The 22,390-nt window shown below is 43.0% G+C and overlaps 1 protein-coding gene across 1 annotated transcript in view; it reads left to right on the top strand.

Moving 5' to 3' along the window:
- The window catches only part of ccdc30 (coiled-coil domain containing 30), a 98,756-nt gene that overhangs the window by 24,683 nt on the left and 51,683 nt on the right, over positions 1-22,390 (top strand). The window contains exons 13-20 of the mRNA XM_063207930.1: positions 1,320-1,442; positions 2,829-2,966; positions 4,966-5,144; positions 7,623-7,812; positions 8,275-8,376; positions 10,681-10,803; positions 12,955-13,125; positions 16,126-16,335. Coding sequence (XP_063064000.1) covers positions 1,320-1,442; positions 2,829-2,966; positions 4,966-5,144; positions 7,623-7,812; positions 8,275-8,376; positions 10,681-10,803; positions 12,955-13,125; positions 16,126-16,335 — 1,236 coding nt within the window. The remainder of the gene's footprint in view (positions 1-1,319; positions 1,443-2,828; positions 2,967-4,965; positions 5,145-7,622; positions 7,813-8,274; positions 8,377-10,680; positions 10,804-12,954; positions 13,126-16,125; positions 16,336-22,390) is intronic.

The raw sequence follows: 22,390 nt of genomic DNA, 5'->3' as shown, positions 1-22,390 counted from the left end.
GTCATTTGACACTTTATTTTTTTTATTACTTGATTGTTAGACATTACTTGATTGTTAGAGTGGGTGTTTAAATGTTACAAGTTCTACCTCAATTTGATAATGTTAAAGGAATGTTTTTTTTTTACTTGAGACCTGGAATAACCTTTTTTTTTAACCCATATTTGCCCCAAATATCGGGTATCGGAAATCGGGTATCGGCCAAGGGGGATGAAAAAAAAAATGGTATCGCATTGGCCATTAAAAAACCTGTATCGGTCGACCCCTACACCATACATACAGTACAGTCTTATAACCTTGTGCCACCAAAATGGTAATGTACAAGTCTTAATGGGCTACCCAAGACTCATTGCATTGTCATAGCAATGTTGTTATTTACTTGCACTTTGAGGTGGTATTGCCTCACTTGTCTACTGCGTACAAAGAAAACAAGTGTTATTTGAAACGCAGCGCCATGTCAGGACTTTAAACTTGTCAGGTTGTATTTTAGGAGGACCTTAAAGGGACAGTGTGGCAAACTAGCAAACAGCAGTACCTTTTGGGAAAATATTTGGAGTTGGCCTATGTTTCATTTTTTAAAAATGTAAACAAACGCTGCCCCCATTAGAATTGCTCATATCTCGGAAAGGGCTGAACCGAAAAATGTGGCATCACCAGGTACTGACAAGTCAAGGGTAGCGTGAGCAATACAACTGCATGTTGAAATTGACCAAACTGTCCCTTTAAGGCTACAATCCTGCATGTCTGTAACCAGTGTCAACAAGCTGTAGGTTTTACAGATAATTAAACACATTTGTCCATTTGCATTGCACTGGATGTAAGGAGTGGTATGTACATAGTACACATTACCTACTTTACTGAGTCAAATGCATGCAGACGACAAAGCCTGGCTAAGCTGCTAAATGCTCTTAACGAAAGGTTCCACAGGTGTTCAGAGTAGACGGATGTGACAACGCCCTCACTTCTCATACACAGGCCATGGCGTTGGAATGCGGCATTAGGCAGTCTTTTGATTGATTGACATGTTGATTGACATGTCCTCCCTTGAACGCTCTCTGTGACTCTACCTCACCTTTTGAGGCACTCCGTACTAAAGTTAAAAAGCCTTTATTAAACTCTGCATTTAGCCAGAGTTCAATAAAGGCTTTTCAACATAAGTAAGGAGTGCCTCAAAAGTTGTTTTTACCTTTTCATGGGTGTTTGGTCGGCCACGTTTTTTTTTTTTTGATGAGCACCCTTTTTTTTACTAGACTTGTATAAGTGACCCAGTTAAGTGAAGCATTCCCTTCTCTCTTTGTGACTGTACCTCACCTGGCCTGCAGGGGGAGATGTCTGGGGAGAGGGTGACTTTCCTGCAGGGTCGCCTGGAGGAGGAGAAGACTTGGAGGAAACAGCTGGAGACGGACCTGATCACCGCACAGACGTCCCTCAGGAAAGAGAAGGAGGTACAGTAGTAGTCTATTCTTGGTTAAACGCTTCTTTAGTTTCCGACATGTACCGGTAAACGTTTGATCTTTTTCCTGACATGTTAATTAAAACATGTGAACACCTTCGAAATATGTCAGGTAAAAGATAAAACTTGAACAAGTCGGAAACAATTGATTCTACTTTTAGACATAAAGGAGTTTGTCTAGAGCTCTAGTCTGCGCAGTAGGTTTGTTGTGGCCTCCGTACCGCAGCAATGCCTAGGGCAGTGGTGCCCAAACTGGGGGCCGGGACCCCTATGGGGGTCACGGAGGTACTGAAGGGGGGGTCGCGGACAAAAGGGACTTGTATTCACTTGTATGACGTATTTGCTGTCCTGTTGATTTCTAGCAATATTAGCTGACACACTATTAATGGAAAAATTTGCAATATTGCCTGACATTTTTTTTTCTATATTAATATTGCTAGATTTTCCATTAATAGTTTGTCAGCTATTAGAAATCTATTGACTAGGGCAGTGGTTCCCAAACTTTTTTCCCTGCGCACCCCCTTGTACATTTCAATGTGGTTTGCGCACCCCCTAAGCAAATGTTTTGGTGTGCTGATTGCCACTCAAGTATGGCTTCACTGCACAAATGCAGTGTCATTTGGGGAATCCTCATTTACAATAGTCCTGATGTTTCTTCCAGCATACAATTCAAAACTACTTACTGTATCATTAATCATGTATAAAAACACACATATTGGCCATTGCTCAATTCTGCTCGCGCACCCCCACCCCCTTGGGAAACCCTGGGTGAATTGTGGGGGGGGGTGGGGGATTGGGTCGCGGAAATATTCTTTATTCCAAAAGGGGGTCCCAGCTGAATATTTTTGGGAATCACTGGCCTAGGGTATGGTTGAAACCGCTATTAATTTTCGCCTCATCCTTGATTTGACATGGCCTTACTCACTCACGTTCACACTTTCACTATCCTCCATTATCTATTGTTCCTTGTATCCTTGTCCATGTCCCGTGTACACGATCCAACAATGAGTAACTTGGCAGCTGTTGTATTAATCAGTGTCAGGAACAGGGCCGGCGATAGGCATAGGCAGACCAAGCGGTCGCCTAGGGCACCAAATGTCTTGGGGGCGCCTGAATATCCCACAGAATTAGAATGTCAAGAGAAATAGAACATTGAACTTTACGTTGACACTGATTATTCATGGGGACATGTAGTATGTAGGTAGTAGATCAGCTGTACTCGATCAGATGTACAATGCTACGTATGTTTACAAAGCACAAAAAAGAAAAGGTTGTGCTCGCTTAGGGCACCACATTGCATAGTACCGGCCCTGGTCAGGAAATGGGTGGAGGATGTACTTTTGTTTTGTTCTTTTTTCTTTTTTTTGGTTATTCCTAGACTCTGCAGAGGAATCAGGAAGAGCTGGCGTCCCTGAATTCAGAGGTGCAGTCATTACGGGCGGAATGTCAACAGGCCAAAGCTCTAAACCTGGCACTGGGCCGAGTCAGAGGAGAGAAGGAAGTTCTGGAGGACAAGGTCAAGCACAATAAAAGTCACAATCGCATGTTCTTTCTGGAAGTTTTCCTAGAGTGTGGCCCTTGTACAGTAGACCCTGTTACTGCAGATGGGTCGTCTGCCGGTCTATTCTATTTTGCTGAAAATACTCAACATAACAACATTGCTATGACAGTACCGACAACCTTAAAGTGATACTGTCCCATTTTTGGAAATGAGTTTATTTTACACCTCCCCTTGAGTTAAATAATAGGGTTTTACCGTTCTCCTATACTTTCAACCGTTCTCTGTGTATGGCAGTGCAACTTTTATCTGCAAGCTAGCCGTTAACATTGAGTCCTGTGAGACCAGCTGGCGACTAACTGGTCTCATAGGACTCAATGTTAACTGCTAGCTTTTAGGTAAAATTTGCACTGCAGTACTCAGAGAACGGTTGAAAGTACTGGAAAAAAGGTAAAACTCAATTATTTAACTCAAGGGGAGGTGCAATATGAGTTGATTTCCAAAAATGGGACAATATCACTTTAAGTACCAGATTAAGACATAGCCATTACAATTTTGACGTCAGTAAGGTTATAACATAGGCGTTGCACTAAGGGGTTAAGCCGTATGGGTCCTCCCCATCATTGATGTTCTTTTTTTGTCCTATTGGAATATTAGCCTGGGAACTCCCATACTGCCTTTAGTTCTACACCATCGTTTCGATCTGAAAGACAGTCTGGCGACGATGACTCATAACGTCCAAGATCATGGGCCCTGTGTCATAATGGCCAAGCATTCCGACCTTAACAGTTTCTCTGCCCAATCAGAGAGCGGGGCAGTGTGTCATAATAGCCAAGTATTCCGGCCCCTACGGAATTTACAATAGGCAACTCTCACTTGTGATTAGGTCTGGTGCTACAGCACATAATAGTTCATCTGCCCATAATAGTTCATCTGCCCATGATAAAAAATAAACTTCCTGTAGTGCAGTGCATGTTTTGATTTCAACATACTGCTCATTGGTCCTCTGCTTTAATTAATACACACACTCATACAATTTCATTGGTTCATGAATTTATACTAAATATTAAAAGTAGTATCAAGGTGATTGTACTTGGTCCTCACCAATACTCATTTTTTCCCATTTAATCTTTATTTAGCCATGAGACTAAGCAAATAGCAACATTTTGACCAGGACTCCCTGGCAGAAGAGACTCTTAAGGGCTCTGCATACTTCACGTGCGCACTTTGGCGCGTTTGGCGCGAGAACCATTAATGACGTCATCACTTGCGCCAGACTATTCATACTTCAAAAGCGCTTTCGCTCGCATTGTCGGAAGTGCCCTCTGCTGTTCATGAGAGAAACGGCAGTATCTTTCGCAACTCGCAGCGTGAGTTCTACGGATGTATAAAATAGAAAGCCAAACACGGCTGCTGTAGGGCTACTGAACGTCTGACTTGTGACTTACCACATTGAAACATATATTTTTTGTTGTAGCCTACATTGCCAGATCATTCCAAGACCATGTGAGAGCATTGTTCTGGCGGCAGAATTTATAAATAGATCGCCGAACACAACGTGCTTCTGAACAAAGTAAACAATTGTTTCACTGAACAACATTTAAGAGAGAAGATAAAATAACTCTCCAGGACATTTTATTATCCTCAAAATGATGCAGGATCCATTCTGTAGTAGCCTACAGTAGTTGTAGCCTCTCTTCGCAACTCCTGCTTTTTCTGCCTACCTGCATGATCGCTGGTGGCGCACGACAAGTTACAAAAAATGTGGGGTGCACAACGTCGCGCCACGGCAGCTCGCGCCACGGCATGTGACGTCATTTTGGGTCACACGACGGCGCGAGTGAGGTCGCGAGTGAGGTCGCGAGTGAAGTATGAAGGAGGCTAGCGCCAGTCACGCCAAGTATGAATCCGCCTTTAGTCTCATGGCTAAATAAAGGATAAATGAAAAAAAGTGTGTTGATGAGGACTGTGTAAAATCACCTTGCTACATTATTACTAACACTTTCAATGATTGCAGGTAGCGCAGCTGGAGCGAGCCCACGGCCGGCTGAAGAGTGAGCTGTCCAGCCAGGTGGAGAACAGCTCTGCCCATAAGGACCTGCAGGAGAGCAGAGGGCAGGTGGCCGAGCTCACCGCACAGCTGGAGAAGCAGAGGGCACAGCTGACCAGCCTGGAGAAGGAGCACACAAGACTCAAGTAAACACAGACTTGGTTTTATGGAAAACAATATATCTGATTCTGATAGTATATATATATTTTTTTTAAAGCTAGTTTTTGGCTTTTTGGGCCTTTATTTCTGATAGGATAGTGAAGACTGACAGGAAGTGAGTGTGGTAAGAGAAATGCGGTAGGGTCAGGTGACAGGAAGTGAGTGTGGAGAGAGGAGTGGGGTAGGGTTGGGAAATGACCCAGGCCGGATTTCGGATTCCGGGGTTCCCCTGAGCACGCAAGCCCATATATGGGGGGCTTAGCACACTGCGCCACAGCACTTCCCATAATAGTGTGAATATATTTATGAATGAATGAATGAATGAACGAACGAACGAGTGAACGAATGAATGAACGAATGAATGAACACACACACAAACAAACACACACAGATGTATGATGAGAACCAGGCTATCAAAAATGACCACTATCTGTCTGATGCTGAATAATAATTAAATCATTAACATTAAAGATGTAATAACTTAGAAAGTTGGTTCTAACTGTGCAATGATTGGAGACAGACCACTGAACCCTCACATAAAATAACTTTATGGAGACCATCAAAAATGACCACTATCTTTAAGATGCATAGTAATAGTATCATTTGTAAGGATTTATTGACTCATCAAGTACAGTAGAACTGAGACCAGTGTGTGGCAACTTAAGCCAAGCTGTCCGACTCGGAGAAGGACCACAGCACCCTCAAGTAAAACAGTTTTGCCAACACCATCATAAAAAGAACCACTATCTTTCTGATGCATTGTAATCATAAAATTATATGACCAGACAACGGTCTGAAAACATGCACTAAATAAAATATGATGCAGTGTCACAGGGAGGTGCATACAACAAACACTAAGTAGTTAAGGATCTACTGACTTATCAAGTAGCAGTGCAGCTAGTACAGAATGTGTTGAGGATTGCAATGAACAGGTTTAACGTTAACAATTTGTTTAACAATCTAATCAACAAATGAATCATGAAGATCTGAATGTATAACCACTATGTGCAGTATTTCAGTCAGTTTAGGGCTTTATTTTGTACAGGACAGTAGAGACAGCATAGGTGTGCACAGATAGGGATGGGGTGGTGCTAAAGCACCTGCTGCTTTGCCCTGCTGAGCAAAAAAATTAAAAGTCTGTTTTTTCCACAATACAATGTACTGTGGTCCAAGTTGACATGATCATCTAGAAATGCTTGACGTTTAAAAATGTGTAAATGGCCCGATATGATAAAATCTATGTAGCCTAAGGTAGCCGGAAGCTCCACATGCCCCCGACCCAGTCCTTGAGCAGCGCCCCCCCCCCCAAAAAAAATGTGTGCGCACGTAACTGAGAGACAATATGGCAGGAAATGAGTGGAGAAAGAGATGGGAGGAAGGATCAGGAAACAACCCTGAGCCGGATTCGAACTTGGGTCCCTCGGCGCCTTGGCCAACTGAGCCAAAGCCACAGCAACCCCAGCCTGTCGTTTTAATGACGAGCGCCAAACCAAGACCAGGGTGTGACAAAACGCAGCCTTCGTAACAGATTGCCAGCATTGTCTCTCTACAGTACTGTAGGTACTCTGGGTAACTGAATATGGCTGTCTAAGGCACCGTGGAGCAGGCATTCCCATCCAATTAGACCAGTGTTTCTCAACAGGGGTGCCGGGGCACCCTGTGGTGCCGCAGGCCCCCCTCAGGGGTGCCGCGGAAACGTGGCTGATAAATAAATTATGTAATATAATACATATTTGTCTAAATCGATAAGTTAACGTTAGTCAGTGGAATCTTTCATCTGCCATTTACGCACAATAAAATATAGGTCGCCCCAGTCAGCTGCAACTTCGAACATAGGTCGGGTGACGTCTCCAAATGTGTTACTTTTCTAAGCTTGTGTGGTATCGGATGCGGTGCCATGTTATGGCTTGTTGGTTTGGGGTGCCTTGACATTTTTCATGAATTGAGAGGGTGCCTCACCTAAAAAAGGTTGAGAAACACTGCATTAGATCCCTGTCACAAGATAGTGTGCCGTGACCTAAACCGCCTGTAATTTTGCATGCTTGAAACTCCATACTGCCTGAGCTCTAACACCACCATCCTACACCTTACACCACCCCATCCCACCCCACCCCATCCCACCCCACCCCACCCCAGCCTACCTGGGCCAGCTGACTGCTTTGGCTGGGCCTGGGACAAAGTCATCTGAAAGGGCCAATCACCCAGTACATACAGTGTCATGGAGAACCCAATTCTGGGCCCCCCTCTGTCCCTGGGCCCGGGACAATAGTCAAAAGCCCTGTCGGCTTCCCCGCACCCCACCCCACCCCACCGTACTCACCACTCACACCCACCAATTTTCCGCCTCTCTCTCTCTCTCTCTCTCTCTCTCTCTCTCTCTCTCTCTCTCTCTCTCTCCCCCCCCCCTCTCTCTCTCTCTCTCTCTCTCTCTTTCTTTCTCTCTCTCTCTCTTTCTCTCTCTGCAGGAATGAGATGACGGAGAGGAGTCGGCAGGTGCTGGAGCTCCAGGGCGAGCTGAGTAAGGAGGCCCAGCTGAGGCTGCAGGCGGAGGGGGAGAGACAGCGCCTGGGCCTGGAGCTGCAACACCTCCGGGACCAGCAGCAGCAGCACCAACAACACAAACAGCAGCAGCAGCAGCAGGAGGGTGGAGGCAGGGTGCGTGCGTTAGGTTTTAATGTAATTTTCAGGTAGTATTTTATATGTGTGTGTGGATGGGGGGGGGGTCCTATATTTGTATTTTTGTATTTTCATGTAGCATCACATGAATAATATTAATTCAGTCTTAATACCTGAGGGATATGTGCAATGTACTGTACAGTTGATGATGGGGTGACAGGGTCAAGAGGGAGGTTTGTGTGTGAACTAATAATGGTTGTCTGCTGTGGGGCTATGGCTGTAGGCAAACTAGGCTATACAGTAGTCTGAGTAGTGTATCCATATTTACATTTTCCTTGTCCAGTATAATATGTGTTTCTTGTGTGTTCCCTCTGTGGTACCTACTAAGTCTTGCCTAATTTTTGTTCATTTTGTTCATTGTAAATCACACCTTCTCATGTCCACGCAAAAATTCTCTCCTGTAGAGACAATAAAGGTGAACCTAATCTAATCTACTTTAAGCAGGAGCAGGTCTGCCTGGAGGGCAGGAGGCCCAAGCCAGAGGGGGAGCCCTGGCCGAGGCCTGCCTTTGGGGACGGCCCTCACGAGCAAGGAGGCAGTCAGGTACGCCTTGACCCTTGACCCTTGACCCTTGATCTGAACGGCTTCATTATTTTGGTTCTGTCACGCTATTGTCGTAGACTAGCTATCGCCAGGCTAGGGCTGGGTATCGATTCAAATTTCAAGAATCGATTCTGATTTTCAAGTTTCAGAATCTTTTTTTTTCCCGCTCCAATTCAATTCGATTCGATCTGATTTTCATCTGTCTTCTGATTAGATCCAATTTCGATTCGATCTGGAAGTTAATGTTATTAAAAACGTAAGCTATTTGAGCTGTTTCATTCATTTCATGACTAGAGAAGCAACATCAACAATCTAGTATTATATCGATATTACTGTAAACAATTGCTGTAAATCTTACAAGTATTTTGTACTTACTGTTGGCTAGAAGACTGATGAAAAGGTTAACCACAGGGGAAATTAATAATAATAATAACAATAAATAATAATTATTTAAAAAACGATCTTTGGACGGGCGAATCAATTATCAGAAATAAATGTGCGTTAAAATCAGAAAATCGATTTTTTTCAACACAGCTCAATGCCAGACTGTATGGTTTTGCATCTGGTGTCAACATGATGGATCTGTAAAAAAGCTTCTAATTGTCTAGTAGTCTTGTTGTCCTTCTCCGTTCTGTGGTTAGGATCCCAAACTCATGTGAAAATTTCAGCCAGGGTTTCCATGCACTCCTTCAGATTGGAACGTGCACAAGGCAGTATGGGAAATCCCAGGCTATATTATATGCTGCCCTACAAAAGCAAAGAGCAGTAACTATCTTGTTTTAGAGATACTACTTTGTCAAATTTGCAGTAACTACAATATCCAGAAGGCATTTTCTCAGTGTCAGTGTTGGCATAGTTACTGCACTTTGCCTTTGTAGGGCAGTATTGTTTTGCGTTAGGCCACAACTGAGCAAGCCGTTTGAGGCGAAAACAGGCTCAAAAACTGAAGTGAAGTTGCTTACAACTGCAAAAACCAAAAATGAGAATGGGAAAAGGTTAAAGCTGTGTGTGTGGTGGCCCGCTGTCTGAGTTGATGTTAGTTGTGGTGGTTGTCGTCTGGCAACTGACGTCACTGAAACTAGGAAGAGGTTGAAGCTATGTGTGGCCAGTAGTGGTGTGGATTGGCACTGCCTTCACGATCCGATTCGATCACAATTCGGGAGGTTTCGATTCGATTCGATTCCATGCGATCCGATCCGATCCGATTCAATTCTATAATGCATTGCAATGCATTACATTTCTACTGAAAGCAAAGCAAATGTTTAATCAGTCATGATGAGGCAATACAAGTAGTCAGATACTGAGCAACAATATATTGGCTGTTTTCTGTATCAGTCTGTATCAGTCTTGCAATGTTTTGAAGTGCTTTTATTTAATTTAACATTCATTTGGTCCCGTAATATCAATGGAAGTCATTGAAACTTAAAAAAAAATCCAGATCGATTCTGGAACTTGCCAGATCGATTCTGGATCGTCCATGCTCCCGCATTGGATCGCATCCCAGAATCGATCATTGTTGACACCACTAGTGGCCAGGGGCCTATACTTAGAACCTAGTTCAGGAGTAAACCAAGTTCAGTTAAGAGGTCAATCATCTAATAGAAGAGCGTTTTTTTTCTATCTGTATTGGCCATGATATAGCCATAGCTGCTGAAATGACAATACATGTAAACAATCAATCAAACAATCTAATAGAAGAGCCCGGAGTCCTCATATTCTTAGCCCGGAGTCCTCATTTTCTAAGCCCGGAGTCCTCATTTTCTTAGCCCGGAGTCCTCATTTTCTTAGCCCGGAGTCCTCATTTTCTTAGCCCGGAGTCCTCATTTTCTTAGCCCGGAGTCCTCATATTCTTAGCCCGGAGTCCTCATTTTCTAAGCAAATGAGGACTCCTGGCTCTTCTATTAGATGATTTGGTAACACTTTATTTTAGGGATACATCTATTAGCACTAATACATACAATGTGGCTGTATAAGTAACTTGTAAGGCATGTACAACGCAAAATCAAACATTTGTTACCCATGTATGTCGCAAATGTCTTGTTCATGCACAATAAGGGATTTATTACCAATTTAACCTTAGTAAGGACCTGGTAGGCCTTAGCGTTTGCTTAGTACATGCCTTACAAGTTACTTATGCAGGCCTTGACATTGTATTAGTGCTTATAGATGTATCCCTAAAATAAAGTGTTACCGATGATTTACCTCTTAACTTAACTTGGTTTACTCCTGAACCAGCTTCTTTGTACAGTATACCCCTCTGCTGTCTGAGTTGAGGTTTGTTGTGGTTGTCATGTGGTCTGGCAGCTGACGTGTCTGAAACTGGAGATGAGCCGCTTGCAGTGCCGCCTGGAGGAGGAGAGGGAAGTGGCCCGACAACACCAGCTGGCTCTGCAGGCCCAGGTCAACCAGGCGCACGCACGCTCAAAGGTCACACACACACACACACACACACACACACACACACACACACACACACACACACACACACACACACACACACACACACACACACACACACACACACTCATGCACAGAGGCAACACACACACGGACAGACACACAGTATTACTCAACACACGCGCACACGCACGCACGCACACACACACACACAGAGTAATAAAAGTCATTAAAAACAAAGCGCTGTCAAGTCAAGTCAGGTCAGCTTTTATTGTCTCTTCAAATGCTCAGGTCATACAAGAAAATTTGAATTACGTTTCTCTCTATACCATGAAAGGACATAGACATACACACACACACACACACACACACACACACACACACACACACACACACACACACACACACACACACACACACACACACACACACACACACACACATTCTCACAAGTACACTGGAATGCAAAACATTGGGAACCTATTATAAAAAATCACTTCATCAGGTTCAGATTATATTTTTGGTTTTTGATGCTGTAGCTTTATTTATTTGCAACCTTTCGGTATGCTGCACTCTGTACAAGTGGAAACATGTCTGGTCTGGTAAAAATGTTTCAGGTTCAACAGAAACATTTTATGTTCATTTAGTGTGTGATAGGCCACCGCTCATCTGTTTAGAAGGTGCAGGATTCAGTAGAAATTTCTACACAAAAATTTTGCACAAAAATAGACCTGAAGTGTGCAGATTGTCTTCTTTTTATACAGAAATGTTCATTTAGTGTAAAAAAAATGCATTTTCTTCTGACCATATAGCTCGATGTTAGGCTCATTTGACCAGAGGAATTTCCCCCAAAATACTTCTGTCTCGTCCAGCTGTGTGTTTATGTATCTCGTACATCTCTGTTTGTGACAAACACTTAGAAAAGGATATTTTTGCCTCAACCTTCCAATGACCTTTTCCTGGTTCCAAGTACGTGGGATTGTGGAATGAAGAACTGCACCATGTTGTTTGCCTTTGACCACTCTAACCACCATTGTCCAGCTATGATGATTTATCTTGGTTTTGTAGGTCAGTGAAGTGATTTTGAAGACCCCATGTTGGCAGTATTATCAATCTTCTTTAAAGGGACACTGTGCAGGAAATGGTCAAAAAGGGTACTGCAACTATGCTGCAAATTGAAAATGGGCTGCCTATTGCCAAATTTGATCTTTTCATGAAAGTTTCTGAAGTAATAAACTAATATTTTCTAGTATGGTCCAAGTACAGTCATTTTTGCAGCTAAAAATGGCTATTTCTGGAAATTCAAAATGGCGGACCATGGAGAAGATCCCCCTTTTCATGTTAGAAAAGTGCAATTTTTTCAGTCATAACGAATACTTAGAATTTTATGGTGGTGGTAAGTATTCATAATAAAGGTAACATTAATGAATGGGAAGCATGAATTCTGGAAATAAACAACTAAAAATCTCACACAGTGTCCCTTTAAATTCATGAGTTCATGCTTGCATGAACCACTTCAGTTGGTCCTCCTATCCCCACATGCTGCAGCTGGCTTAGACCATACATCTCAATTCAGTTTTGCTCTGTTCTATTTATGTAAAGGGCATGCAAATGTGTGCCAAGGCATTTTCAGTGCCTGTATTAAACGAACAAGAACCTTCTTTCGTGAGAATTAAGGGTGAGAGGTGTCTGTGTCATTCCAAGATGTAGGGAAAGAGCGCAATGGTTGCTGAAAACAATAAAGTTTTATATATTGTTGACCAGAGTTGTATAAAGTAGAAGTAGAAGTACTCTTTCAGATGTAATTACAACACTAGTGGTATGATATTACAAAGTTGAAACCATGTAATGTCATATCATACCACATACCACATTTGTAAGAGTACTTTTACTTCTTCTTTATACAACTCTGTTGTTGACATCTTGGCAATTCCGTTGCCCACCTCTTCTCCTCCTCCTCCTCCTTATTCCTCCCCTTCTTCTGCTCCTCCTCTTCTCCTCCTCCTCCTCCTCCTTATTCCTCCCCTTCTCCTCCTCCTCTTCTCCTCCTCGTTGTTATTCCTCCCCTTCTCCTCCTTCTCCTTGTTTTCCCTCTCATCTTCCTCTTCGTTTTTCTCCTCATCCTCATCCTTATTCCTCCTCTCCTTCGTTTTTCCTCTTCCTCTTCCCGTTTCTTCACAGTCCCAGGATTCAGTTCTGCAGCAGAAGACGGAGGAGAGCAAGCAGCTGAAGCAGGACCTGGTGCGGACCCAGACGCTGTTCACCTCGGCCGAGCGGGAGCTGCGCTACGAGAGGGAGAAGAACCTGGACCTCAAGAAGCACAACGCCCTGCTCGACCAGGAGAAACTCAAGGTGTGTAGAAGCACAACGCCCTGCTCGACCAGGAGAAACTCAAGGTGTGTAGAAGCACAACGCCCTGCTGGACCAGGAGAAACTCAAGGTGTGTAGAAGCACAACGCTCTGCTCGACCAGGAGAAACTCAAGGTGAGTAGAAGCACAACGCTCTGCTCGACCAGGAGAAACTCAAGGTGTGTAGAGCACCTTCCTACTACTATTACTATTATTACACTACTACTTCAGGGCTGTACGTTAAGCTTTTTCACTAGGAGCACAGGTGCTCCTAAATGAAAAAAATTAGGAGCACGGATAAAACTTTAGGAGCACAGATACAAATTTAGGAGCACTCTAAAAATGTCGTGACACTTTTGTTATTGGGGGGGTTTATGTAAAATACTGTGCTTATTGTGCTCATTGCTTGTTTCTTCATCTTCATGCACAATGGCCTAGGCTATATGTCAGTGTTTTTTTCCAACACTGGGGTATGGGGTCACCTGGAATTCCAATGGGCTCCCCTGAAATGTCTAGGTGTGAAATAAAAAATACCAATAAATATCACTAATTAACAATCCATAGCTATTGTAGTCTTATACCAGAGATATTCTATAGAGATATGCCAACATAATAGGTTTCTATGGGCACCTAACGCGACCAGGTTCCGGTCTGCCTAAAGGGGCGTGTCATAATGCTCCTACAATGAATAGAACAGTCCTTAGGTCTGCCTAGGTCTGCCTAAGGGGGGCCACAATAGAACCAGGAAACAATGGGCCAATGGAACCTCTCTCTCTACTCTCTCTGCTTATACTGTCAGAAATATCCACTGTTTTTTTTTATAGCCAGCAAGTTTGCTCAGTCATGGTTTTGGTTGTGAAAAAAATGTGGTCCCCAAAAGTTCAGGATAAAATGGTCCCAGTGCAAAAAGTGTTGGGAACCACTGCTATATGCCATAAATCACAGTTCCCATTACTATTAGCCTACTATTATTAGGCATATTATCATTATTATTGTTATTATTATTAGCATTAGGCTATAACTTTGTGATTAAAAGCATGTAAATCACATGCTTACTGAACTAGATTGACTAAATCTTAAACATAGCCTACAACACGTTAATCCAACGGGCTTTATTATAGCCTAGTTTTTGTTTCCTCAAACGCATGGGTTGGAACGGTGTGAAATGAAACTGGGAGCAGCAAAATTATCTCACTGTGTTGGCTGCTCTTTTTGATAGCCTACAGCACCGGTAGCTACTGGACCAACTAGACTTTAAATTTGCGCGCACTGCACACTACTTGTGAATGCTCCTCGAACTATATTTTGACTTGATTACTTTGATTGCGATTGCATTTTTTTGCGAAGTCATTGCGAAGACAGCGGTTTGGGAAACGCCAAAACAGCTCAAACAACGACGTCCTTTAAAGTAACCACATGAGTTAGCAAACCGAGTGGCTATTTCATTAAACCACATGAGTTAGCAAACCGAGTGGCTATTTCACTATCGGATCCAAGAGGTTTCCTGTTAGCAATGCAAACTCCCGCATTTGAACGTTTTAAACAGCAGTCCATTTCGAAAAGCTGTAAGAAGTGCTGGCACAGAACATCCGACTGGGAGATGAGGCATGCGCGCTTTGTAACTGTTGCCACCAGGGATCTGTGCGAAGCGATTCTGTTTTTTTTTTTCTTCTGAGCTACGGGAGCAGAGATGGCTCAATCTTAGCCAACACGGAATTCAAGCAACATTGACCGTCTTTTTTTGAAGTGCGTTCCCAATGGAGTTTGATGCTGTCTATCAGACAGGCTGTGGAAAAAATGTCACAATCACAATCATGCACTCGAACTCAGAAGCAAAATGCGAATGAAAGGGTTGAATGCATACTCGTACAGGTGCGCCCGTTTTATTTTTCTTTCTCGCACAGTCAAAATTTTAGGCTCAATATGCGACCAATTGGTCTTAATGTACAGCCCTGTCTTTTACTAGACCTCAAGAAGCACAACACCCTGCTGGACCAGGAGAAACTCAAGGTGTGTAGAAGCACAACGCTCTGCTCTATCAGGAGAAACTCAAGGTGTGTAGAAGCACAACGCCCTGCTCGACCAGGAGAAACTCAAGGTGTGTAGAGCACCTTCCTACTACTATTACTATTATTACACTACTACTTCTACTAGACCACAAGAAGCACAACGCTCTGCTCGATCAGGGTGTGTAGAGGGCTGTGTGTCTCCCATTTGTCTCCAGTGACTGCCAATATTTAGTGGCCCTTAGCTAATGTGATGGTATAGATTTGTTCTACGGAACTCTTGTTACGGCAGCGTTGGGACATGACCCAGGCCGGACTCGAACCTGGGTCCCCAAGGGCATGCAAGCTCAAATGTGGGGGGCTTACCGCACTTCTCCATATTGACCCCCCCCCCCTTCCACTCCTCTTCTTCACCTCTTCCTGGCGTTGTGGATGTGTGCAGACAGAGATCTTATAGAGAGAGATATTTCAGGCGGGTTCTTTTCCGGTATCCATGTGATGTCGGGTGAACGGCCCTTTAGGAGACCTTCGCTTAAGAGACCATCAAGTCTTGAGATTGAGAATAAATGGAGTCCCCTTAGCGCTGTAGATGGCGGTAGCGCACTTCTAGTGCAAACACCTCAAAAAGAGAAGAAGAAGGAGGGGGCAACGCCCCCTTAAAGTGATACTGTCCCATTTTTGGAAATAAGCTTATTTTACATCTCCCCTTGAGTTAAATAATAATAGTCCTATGAGACCAGCTGGCGGCTAACTGGTCTCATAGGACTCAATGTTAACTGCTAGCTTGGAGGTAAATATTGCACTGCCATACCCAGAGAACGGTTGAAAGTACAGGAGAACGGTAAAACCCTATTGTTTAATTCAACGGGAGGTGTAAAATAAGCTTATTTCCTAAAATAGGACAGTATCACTTTAAGAGACCCAACTTGATAACACTGTTTTGCATTGTGTGGGCGAGGTTTGAATCCTCTTTATTAATCTACCCCCTTTGGTGCAGGTCTCTGCGGAGCTGCGTCAGGCCCTGGCCAAGCTGAGCCAGGTGGAGCAGAGTGATCGGGGGCGGGGCCTGGAGGTGGAGCGTCTTCAGCAGAGGAGTCGAGAGTTGGAGCTGCAGCTGGCACGCACCTCTCAGAGCCGCCACTCCACCTCCAGCCTGCAGGAGGAGCTGTGCGCCGAGAGGAGCCGCCTCATCGCAGCCGACAAGAAGGCGAGAGGAAGTCTTTAACACCTACAGAAAGCACAGTGGTGTACACTGTTTCTCAATGTCAAGTGTTCTAGCCTTGCTAGGATTTGAAATGCCTGGTGATTGGATACTCCGCTGAGTTCACCAAAGAGTATCCAATCACTGGGAGTTTCACGTCCTTGCAAGGCTAGAACACTTGACATTGAGATACAGTGAACGTCCACGTAGAACGCAGGTATACACAGTATACCCACCTCAAAATTTCAGGGATTTCAGTATACCCACTTAAAATTGATTGATCCATTATTTAGAATAGCACAAATAAATGAAGTATACCCACTTCAAAAAGTGCTCAAATATACAGCATACCCACCACAAAAAAGTAGACTACACCACTGAGAAAGCCTTATTAATAATAATAATATAATAAATAATAAATTTTATTTTTAAGCGCCTTTCAAAATACCCAAGGACACTTTACAATCAAAACAAATACATAACAATAGGGAAAGTACAACAAAGCTTCAGTGTATTAACAATAGGAGAGTAAATTAAAATGCAAAAAATAAAATAGAAATAAAAGTACAATAAAAATAAATGTTTTCAAATAAGAAAAAGAAGTAGAATGCATTTGAAAATAAAATAAAATGAGGGGGAAAAAAAAAATATATATGTCAAATTAAAAATAAACTGATAATTAAAATAAAGTGGAAGTGCCTGTCAATGAAGTGGAAAAGCAGAAATGAAAAGGTGTGTCTTCAGCTTGGATTTGAAAGTAGACAGTGTAGAACACTGACAAAGTGAGAGTGGGAGTGAATTCCAAAGTTTGGGGCCAACAACACTAAATGCCCTGTCGCCCATGGTGCGCAGGTGTGTGGAGGGAACTGTAAGGAGGAGTGAGTCTGTGGAGCGTAGTGTGCGGGTGGGATTGTATGGGGTGAGGAGACTTGTGATGTAGGAGGGTGCAAGGTTGTGCTGGGCCTTGTATACGAGGAGGAGAATTTTGAAATTGATACGTGAATGGATAGGAAGCCAGTGTAATTGATAGAGGATAGGGGTAATGTGATGCCAGGGTCTGGTGTGTGTAAGTAATCTAGCTCCTGAGTTCTGAATGTATTGTAGACGGTTAATCAATTTAGTAGGGAGACCAGTGAGTAGGGCATTGCAATAATCTAACCTGGAGGTTACGAAAGCGTGAATGAGGGTCTCAGCAGAGGTAGGGGTAAGAGAAGGGCGGAGTCTGGAGATGGTTTTAAGGTGGAAAAACGCAGTTTTGGTGAGGTGTTTAATATGGGATTCAAAGGAGAGCGAAGAGTCGATGATGACGCCCAGATGTTTTACTTCAGAGGAAGTGGAGGTAAAATAGTCAGGGATAGAGAACTGAGAAAGGTTTATCTTTTTAAGTAATGATGGGGTGGCGATGATGATGGCTTCGGTTTTGTTTTGATTAAGTTTAAGAAAATTTTGGGTCATCCAATTACTAATTTCATTTAGGCAGGTTGTCAAGTTAGCGAGGGGGAGTGGATGGGAGGGTTTAGTGTAGGGGTGGGCGATATGGCAAAAATGTTGTATCACGATTTTTTAACATGAAATCTCGATTTCGATTTTTTATCACGATCTTCCATCCAAAAAATAAAAACAACAAAAAACAACTTTCATATACTTGCAATTTGTAATTTGCAGTCAATAAAATGTTAACACACTGATGATACTCTCATAAAGTGTACAATTGGAATACAATAATGTAAAGAATAAAGTGAAGACAACAACACAAGTGAGAAAACGTCACTCTGATACTGATAATAAACATCCTCACTGCAAGACGATCTATACGATTTCTCCACTTTGGCAGATTCGAGACGATCTTTTACTCAATATCACGATTCACGATTTAATATCGTCATATCGCCCACCCCTAGTTTAGTGTGTATGTAAATTTGGGTGTCATCTGCATAACAATGAAAATTTAGGCCATGTTTTCTGAGAATGTTACCAAGGGGAAGAATATAAATGATGGGGGCCTAGAACTGAGCCTTGTGGAACACCATGTGTGAGGAGTGAATTTGGAGACCGGAAATCACCAATAGAGACAAACTGCTCTCTTCCAGTTAGATAGGACCTGAACCAGGAGAGTGCAGTACCAGTGATGCCCAATAGGGTTTCCAGCCTTGTGAGAAGGACGTTGTGGCAGACTGTGTCAAAAGCAGCTGTTAAATCAAGTAGCAGGAGGATACTGAAATGGCCTGAATCCGCAGCTAACAAAAGGTCGTTTACGACCTTGACTAGTGCAGTTTCAGTGCTATGCTTAGCCCTGAAACCAGACTGCAGTTCCTCCCATAGGCTAAATGATGTCATGTGTTCTTGAAGCTGTAAGGCCACAGTACGCTCTAGCAGCTTGGAGATGAAGGGAAGGTTTGAGATGGGACGGTAGTTTTTAAAATCATCCGCTGCAGCTCCAGCTTTTTTGAGGACAGGCGTGATGGCTGCAATCTTTAGGGAGTTTGGAACTATGCCTGTCAGGAGAGAGGTGTTAATCATGTTAGTAAGGAGAGGACTGAGAACTGGTAGACAGGCCTTGACAAGAGAGGAGGGCATAGGGTCCAGGAGACAGGTGGTAGGCCTGGCCTTCGTGGCAAGATCACAGACAGTTTCAATATTAACGGGAGAGAAGGAGGAAAATAATTGAGGAGGTGTTTGAAGAGAAGGGCTGTCATTTAGAGTGGGGGAGGGGAGAGACTGTAGTTGACTGTAAATGGTGTTGATTTTGTTATTAAAATAGTTCAAGAACTCACAGCAGAGATCAGTTGAAGGGGTAAGTGGGAAGGGTTGAGATGGTTTGAGAATATTGCTAACAGTGGAGAAGAGTGCTCTGGGATTGCCCTGGCCTGTACTGATAATAGAGCTGTAATACGAGGACTTGGCCTTGTTTAGGGCTTCCTTGTATGCTAGGACATGGTCCTTAAAAGCAAGCACATGAACAGTAAGCCCAGTCTTTTTACTGAGACGTTCGAGCCTACGGCCAGCTGCCTTCATTTCCCTAAGCTCAGAATTAAACCAAGGAGCTGAGTGAGAAAATGAGACAACACGCGTTTTCAGGGGGGCAAGTTTGTCAAGTGTAGAGAAGAGGTTAGAGTTATATGATGACACAAGATCATCAGAGCACAGACTGGGAGGTAACACTGACAGCTGAGATTGTAAAAGCTCTGTTAACTCAGTTATGTTGATGTTTTTAGTATTACGGTATGTGATGGAGCGAAGGGGGCGGCGGTGGTGCTGGGGAACAGGGATAGCAAGATGGAAAAGAACAGCTATGTGATCAGAGATTGACAGTTTTTTAGGCACAATGTTATGTGGTGATGTACCACTGGAGCACACAAGATCCAGTGTGTGACCTTTAGAGTGTGTAGGGAAATGTATGTGCTGGGTAAAGTCAAAGCAGTTTAAAACATTTAAGAATTGAATGGCAAAGTTACAATTATGAGATTCAACATGAATGTTGAAATCACCCAAGACCAGGATGGAGGAGTACTTGGGACATACATAAGAGAGCAGCTCAGTAAATTCACTTATAAAGACAGAGGATGCCTTAGGGGGTCTATAGACAAGTAATAAGAGTAAAGGTTGGCTCCCAGTGAACCCTACAGCCAGACATTCAAAAGATGCAAATAGCTGCAGCGGCACAGACACAACATTAAAATCAGAGCGGTGAATAACAGCCAGACCTCCCCCGCGCCCTGAGAGGCGGGGCTTCTCAATAAAAGAATAGCCAGGAGGTGAAGCTTCATTTAACGACATGTAATCATGAGGAAGTTGCCAGGTTTCTGTTAGACACATGAAGTCCAAGTTATTAGTTACACTAGAGACGAGTTCAAATTGACAGAGAACCGTTCCAGTTTTATGCTAGCCTGGAAGGTTCCACGTAAACCCATCACTGTGTTTGTACTAGACAAGGTTCTCTGTCATTTGCATTAGAATCGCAGACTCAGTGGCCGTTGAGACAACCAATGACTGTACTTCACCACTCTCTACCCGGCCATGTACTGGCTACCACGAAGTGTAAATAATAGGTCTCTCTGTGGATCTAACATCTAAAATGTTCTAATTTGTTTGTGGCAGCCAGCACGTGGCCTAGCAGAGAGTGATGAAGTACAAGGCAAGGCAAGTTTATTTGTATAGCGCATTTCATACACAGGTGCAACAACTCAGTGTGCTTCACAAAAAAAAGCAAAAAGAAAATTTTAAACATTAAGGGGACACTGTGTGAGATTTTTAGTTGTTTATTTCCAGAATTCATGCTACCCATTCACTAATGTTACCTTTTTCATGAATATTTACCACCACCATCAAATTCTAAGTATTCATTATGACTGGAAAAATTGCACTTTTCATACATGAAAAGGGGGATCTTCTCCATGGTCCGCCATTTTGAATTTCCAGAAATAGCCATTTTTAGCTGCAAAAATGACTACTTGGGCCATACTAGAAAATATTAGTTTATTACTTAGTAAACTTTCATGAAAAGTTCAAATTTGGCAATAGGCAGCCCAGTTTCAATGAGCAGCATAGTTGCAGTACCTTTTTTGACCATTTCCTGCACAGTGTCCCTTTAAGATAAAACATATTGTAGAATAAAAATATGAAGCTATTGGTCATTGGTTATCTCAGTGGCCACTGAGTCTGTGATCTCCTGAAAAGATTCATGTCTTGTACTGTATTGTGAATGGCATTTCTGAAGTTGCTATATAAAACATTGTGTAAGCTGTTCATTGTTCCTGCCCTCAATGTCACTGATGACAGACACATGCCACTGATATTGCCGGCCATGGCTAAGCCCCCACCCACCTTGAGTGACGAATGTTCTGTGGGAAATGCTTCGATGAGTTCAAAAATCAGTATGGCCACACCCTACTCCCCTACTCCTACTGTCCTTAATCACCTCCAAAATGATGTCAAACTGTACTCTAGATAAAAATGACAAGATAGAAGCGTTCACTCATCAGACATATGACTGATAAGGAAGAACAGCCCATATAGAATTTCACTTGAGACTGGACTGATATATCATCCTGGTGTACAATATCATTTGTCAATATACTCATTTCCTGCTCTCTGTTATTTTCCACTCTCACGTCATCTCAGGGCATCACCAATAAAAAAAATCAGCTTGAGCTATTTTGTCTTATTTTCCACACTCTTGTACTACACACACTTTTGTTGCTCTGGCACACTGCATTGAGCGCAGACGTCAGGTGATCACTAAAAAATGAATCGGGCACTAAGGTAACTATACGATCTTTGTCATATAATATATTCTCATTAGCAGAGCAGAGGTAAAACGAACCTGCTTGGCAATGCGCCTGATCAGGTGATTATCTTAATCGATTCCTTGTTTATTGACAACACATCAGCTTCCCCTTTACAAGAGGCAAGGCAAGGCAAGTTTATTTGTATAGCGCATTTCATATACAGGTGCAACTCAATGTGCTTCACAAAAAACAAATGCAAAAAGAAAGGAAACAGGAAGCACTGAAACAGGAAGCACTGAAAAGGAGCACTGCCTTTCCTTGCCTCCAGCAGTACCTACCGATGAATGCGGTCCATTACATTCCTCCTGTGGTCAAACGCATGTCTTGCGTACGTGTGAGTGTGACTGATGTAGAGGTAATGAATAAACAAATAGCTAAAGGCACTAAGGTTAATACAGTAATCTTTGTCATAACCTCCTTGACAGAGGTAAAACGAACCTGCTGGACGATGCTCATGATCAGGTGGTTTTCTTCCATGTGCGTGTGACTGATATTGATGTCCAGATAAGCATTATATGTTAAAAGGCATGGCAGCAAATAAACATTCATAATGGATGTTTAACAGGCACAGCACACAGAACAACAAAGCAAGATTAAAAACATAAAAAAATAAACAATAAATAATAAAACTATTTGGTCCTACCGTGGCTGATATGGTAGGGTTCGACATCAGCCCAGGGACTTTCCCTGTTTCTCTCTCCCAACTCACTTCCTGTCTCTACTTCACTGTCCTGTCTGAGAAAAAAACAATAAAGACTTGTAAAGCCCCCCAA

Source organism: Engraulis encrasicolus, chromosome 10, assembly GCF_034702125.1.
Source record: "Engraulis encrasicolus isolate BLACKSEA-1 chromosome 10, IST_EnEncr_1.0, whole genome shotgun sequence".
Taxonomy (NCBI): Eukaryota; Metazoa; Chordata; class Actinopteri; order Clupeiformes; family Engraulidae; genus Engraulis; species Engraulis encrasicolus.
The sequence above is the reverse complement of the archived record's forward strand: the minus strand, read 5'-3'. Positions and strand labels throughout refer to the sequence as shown.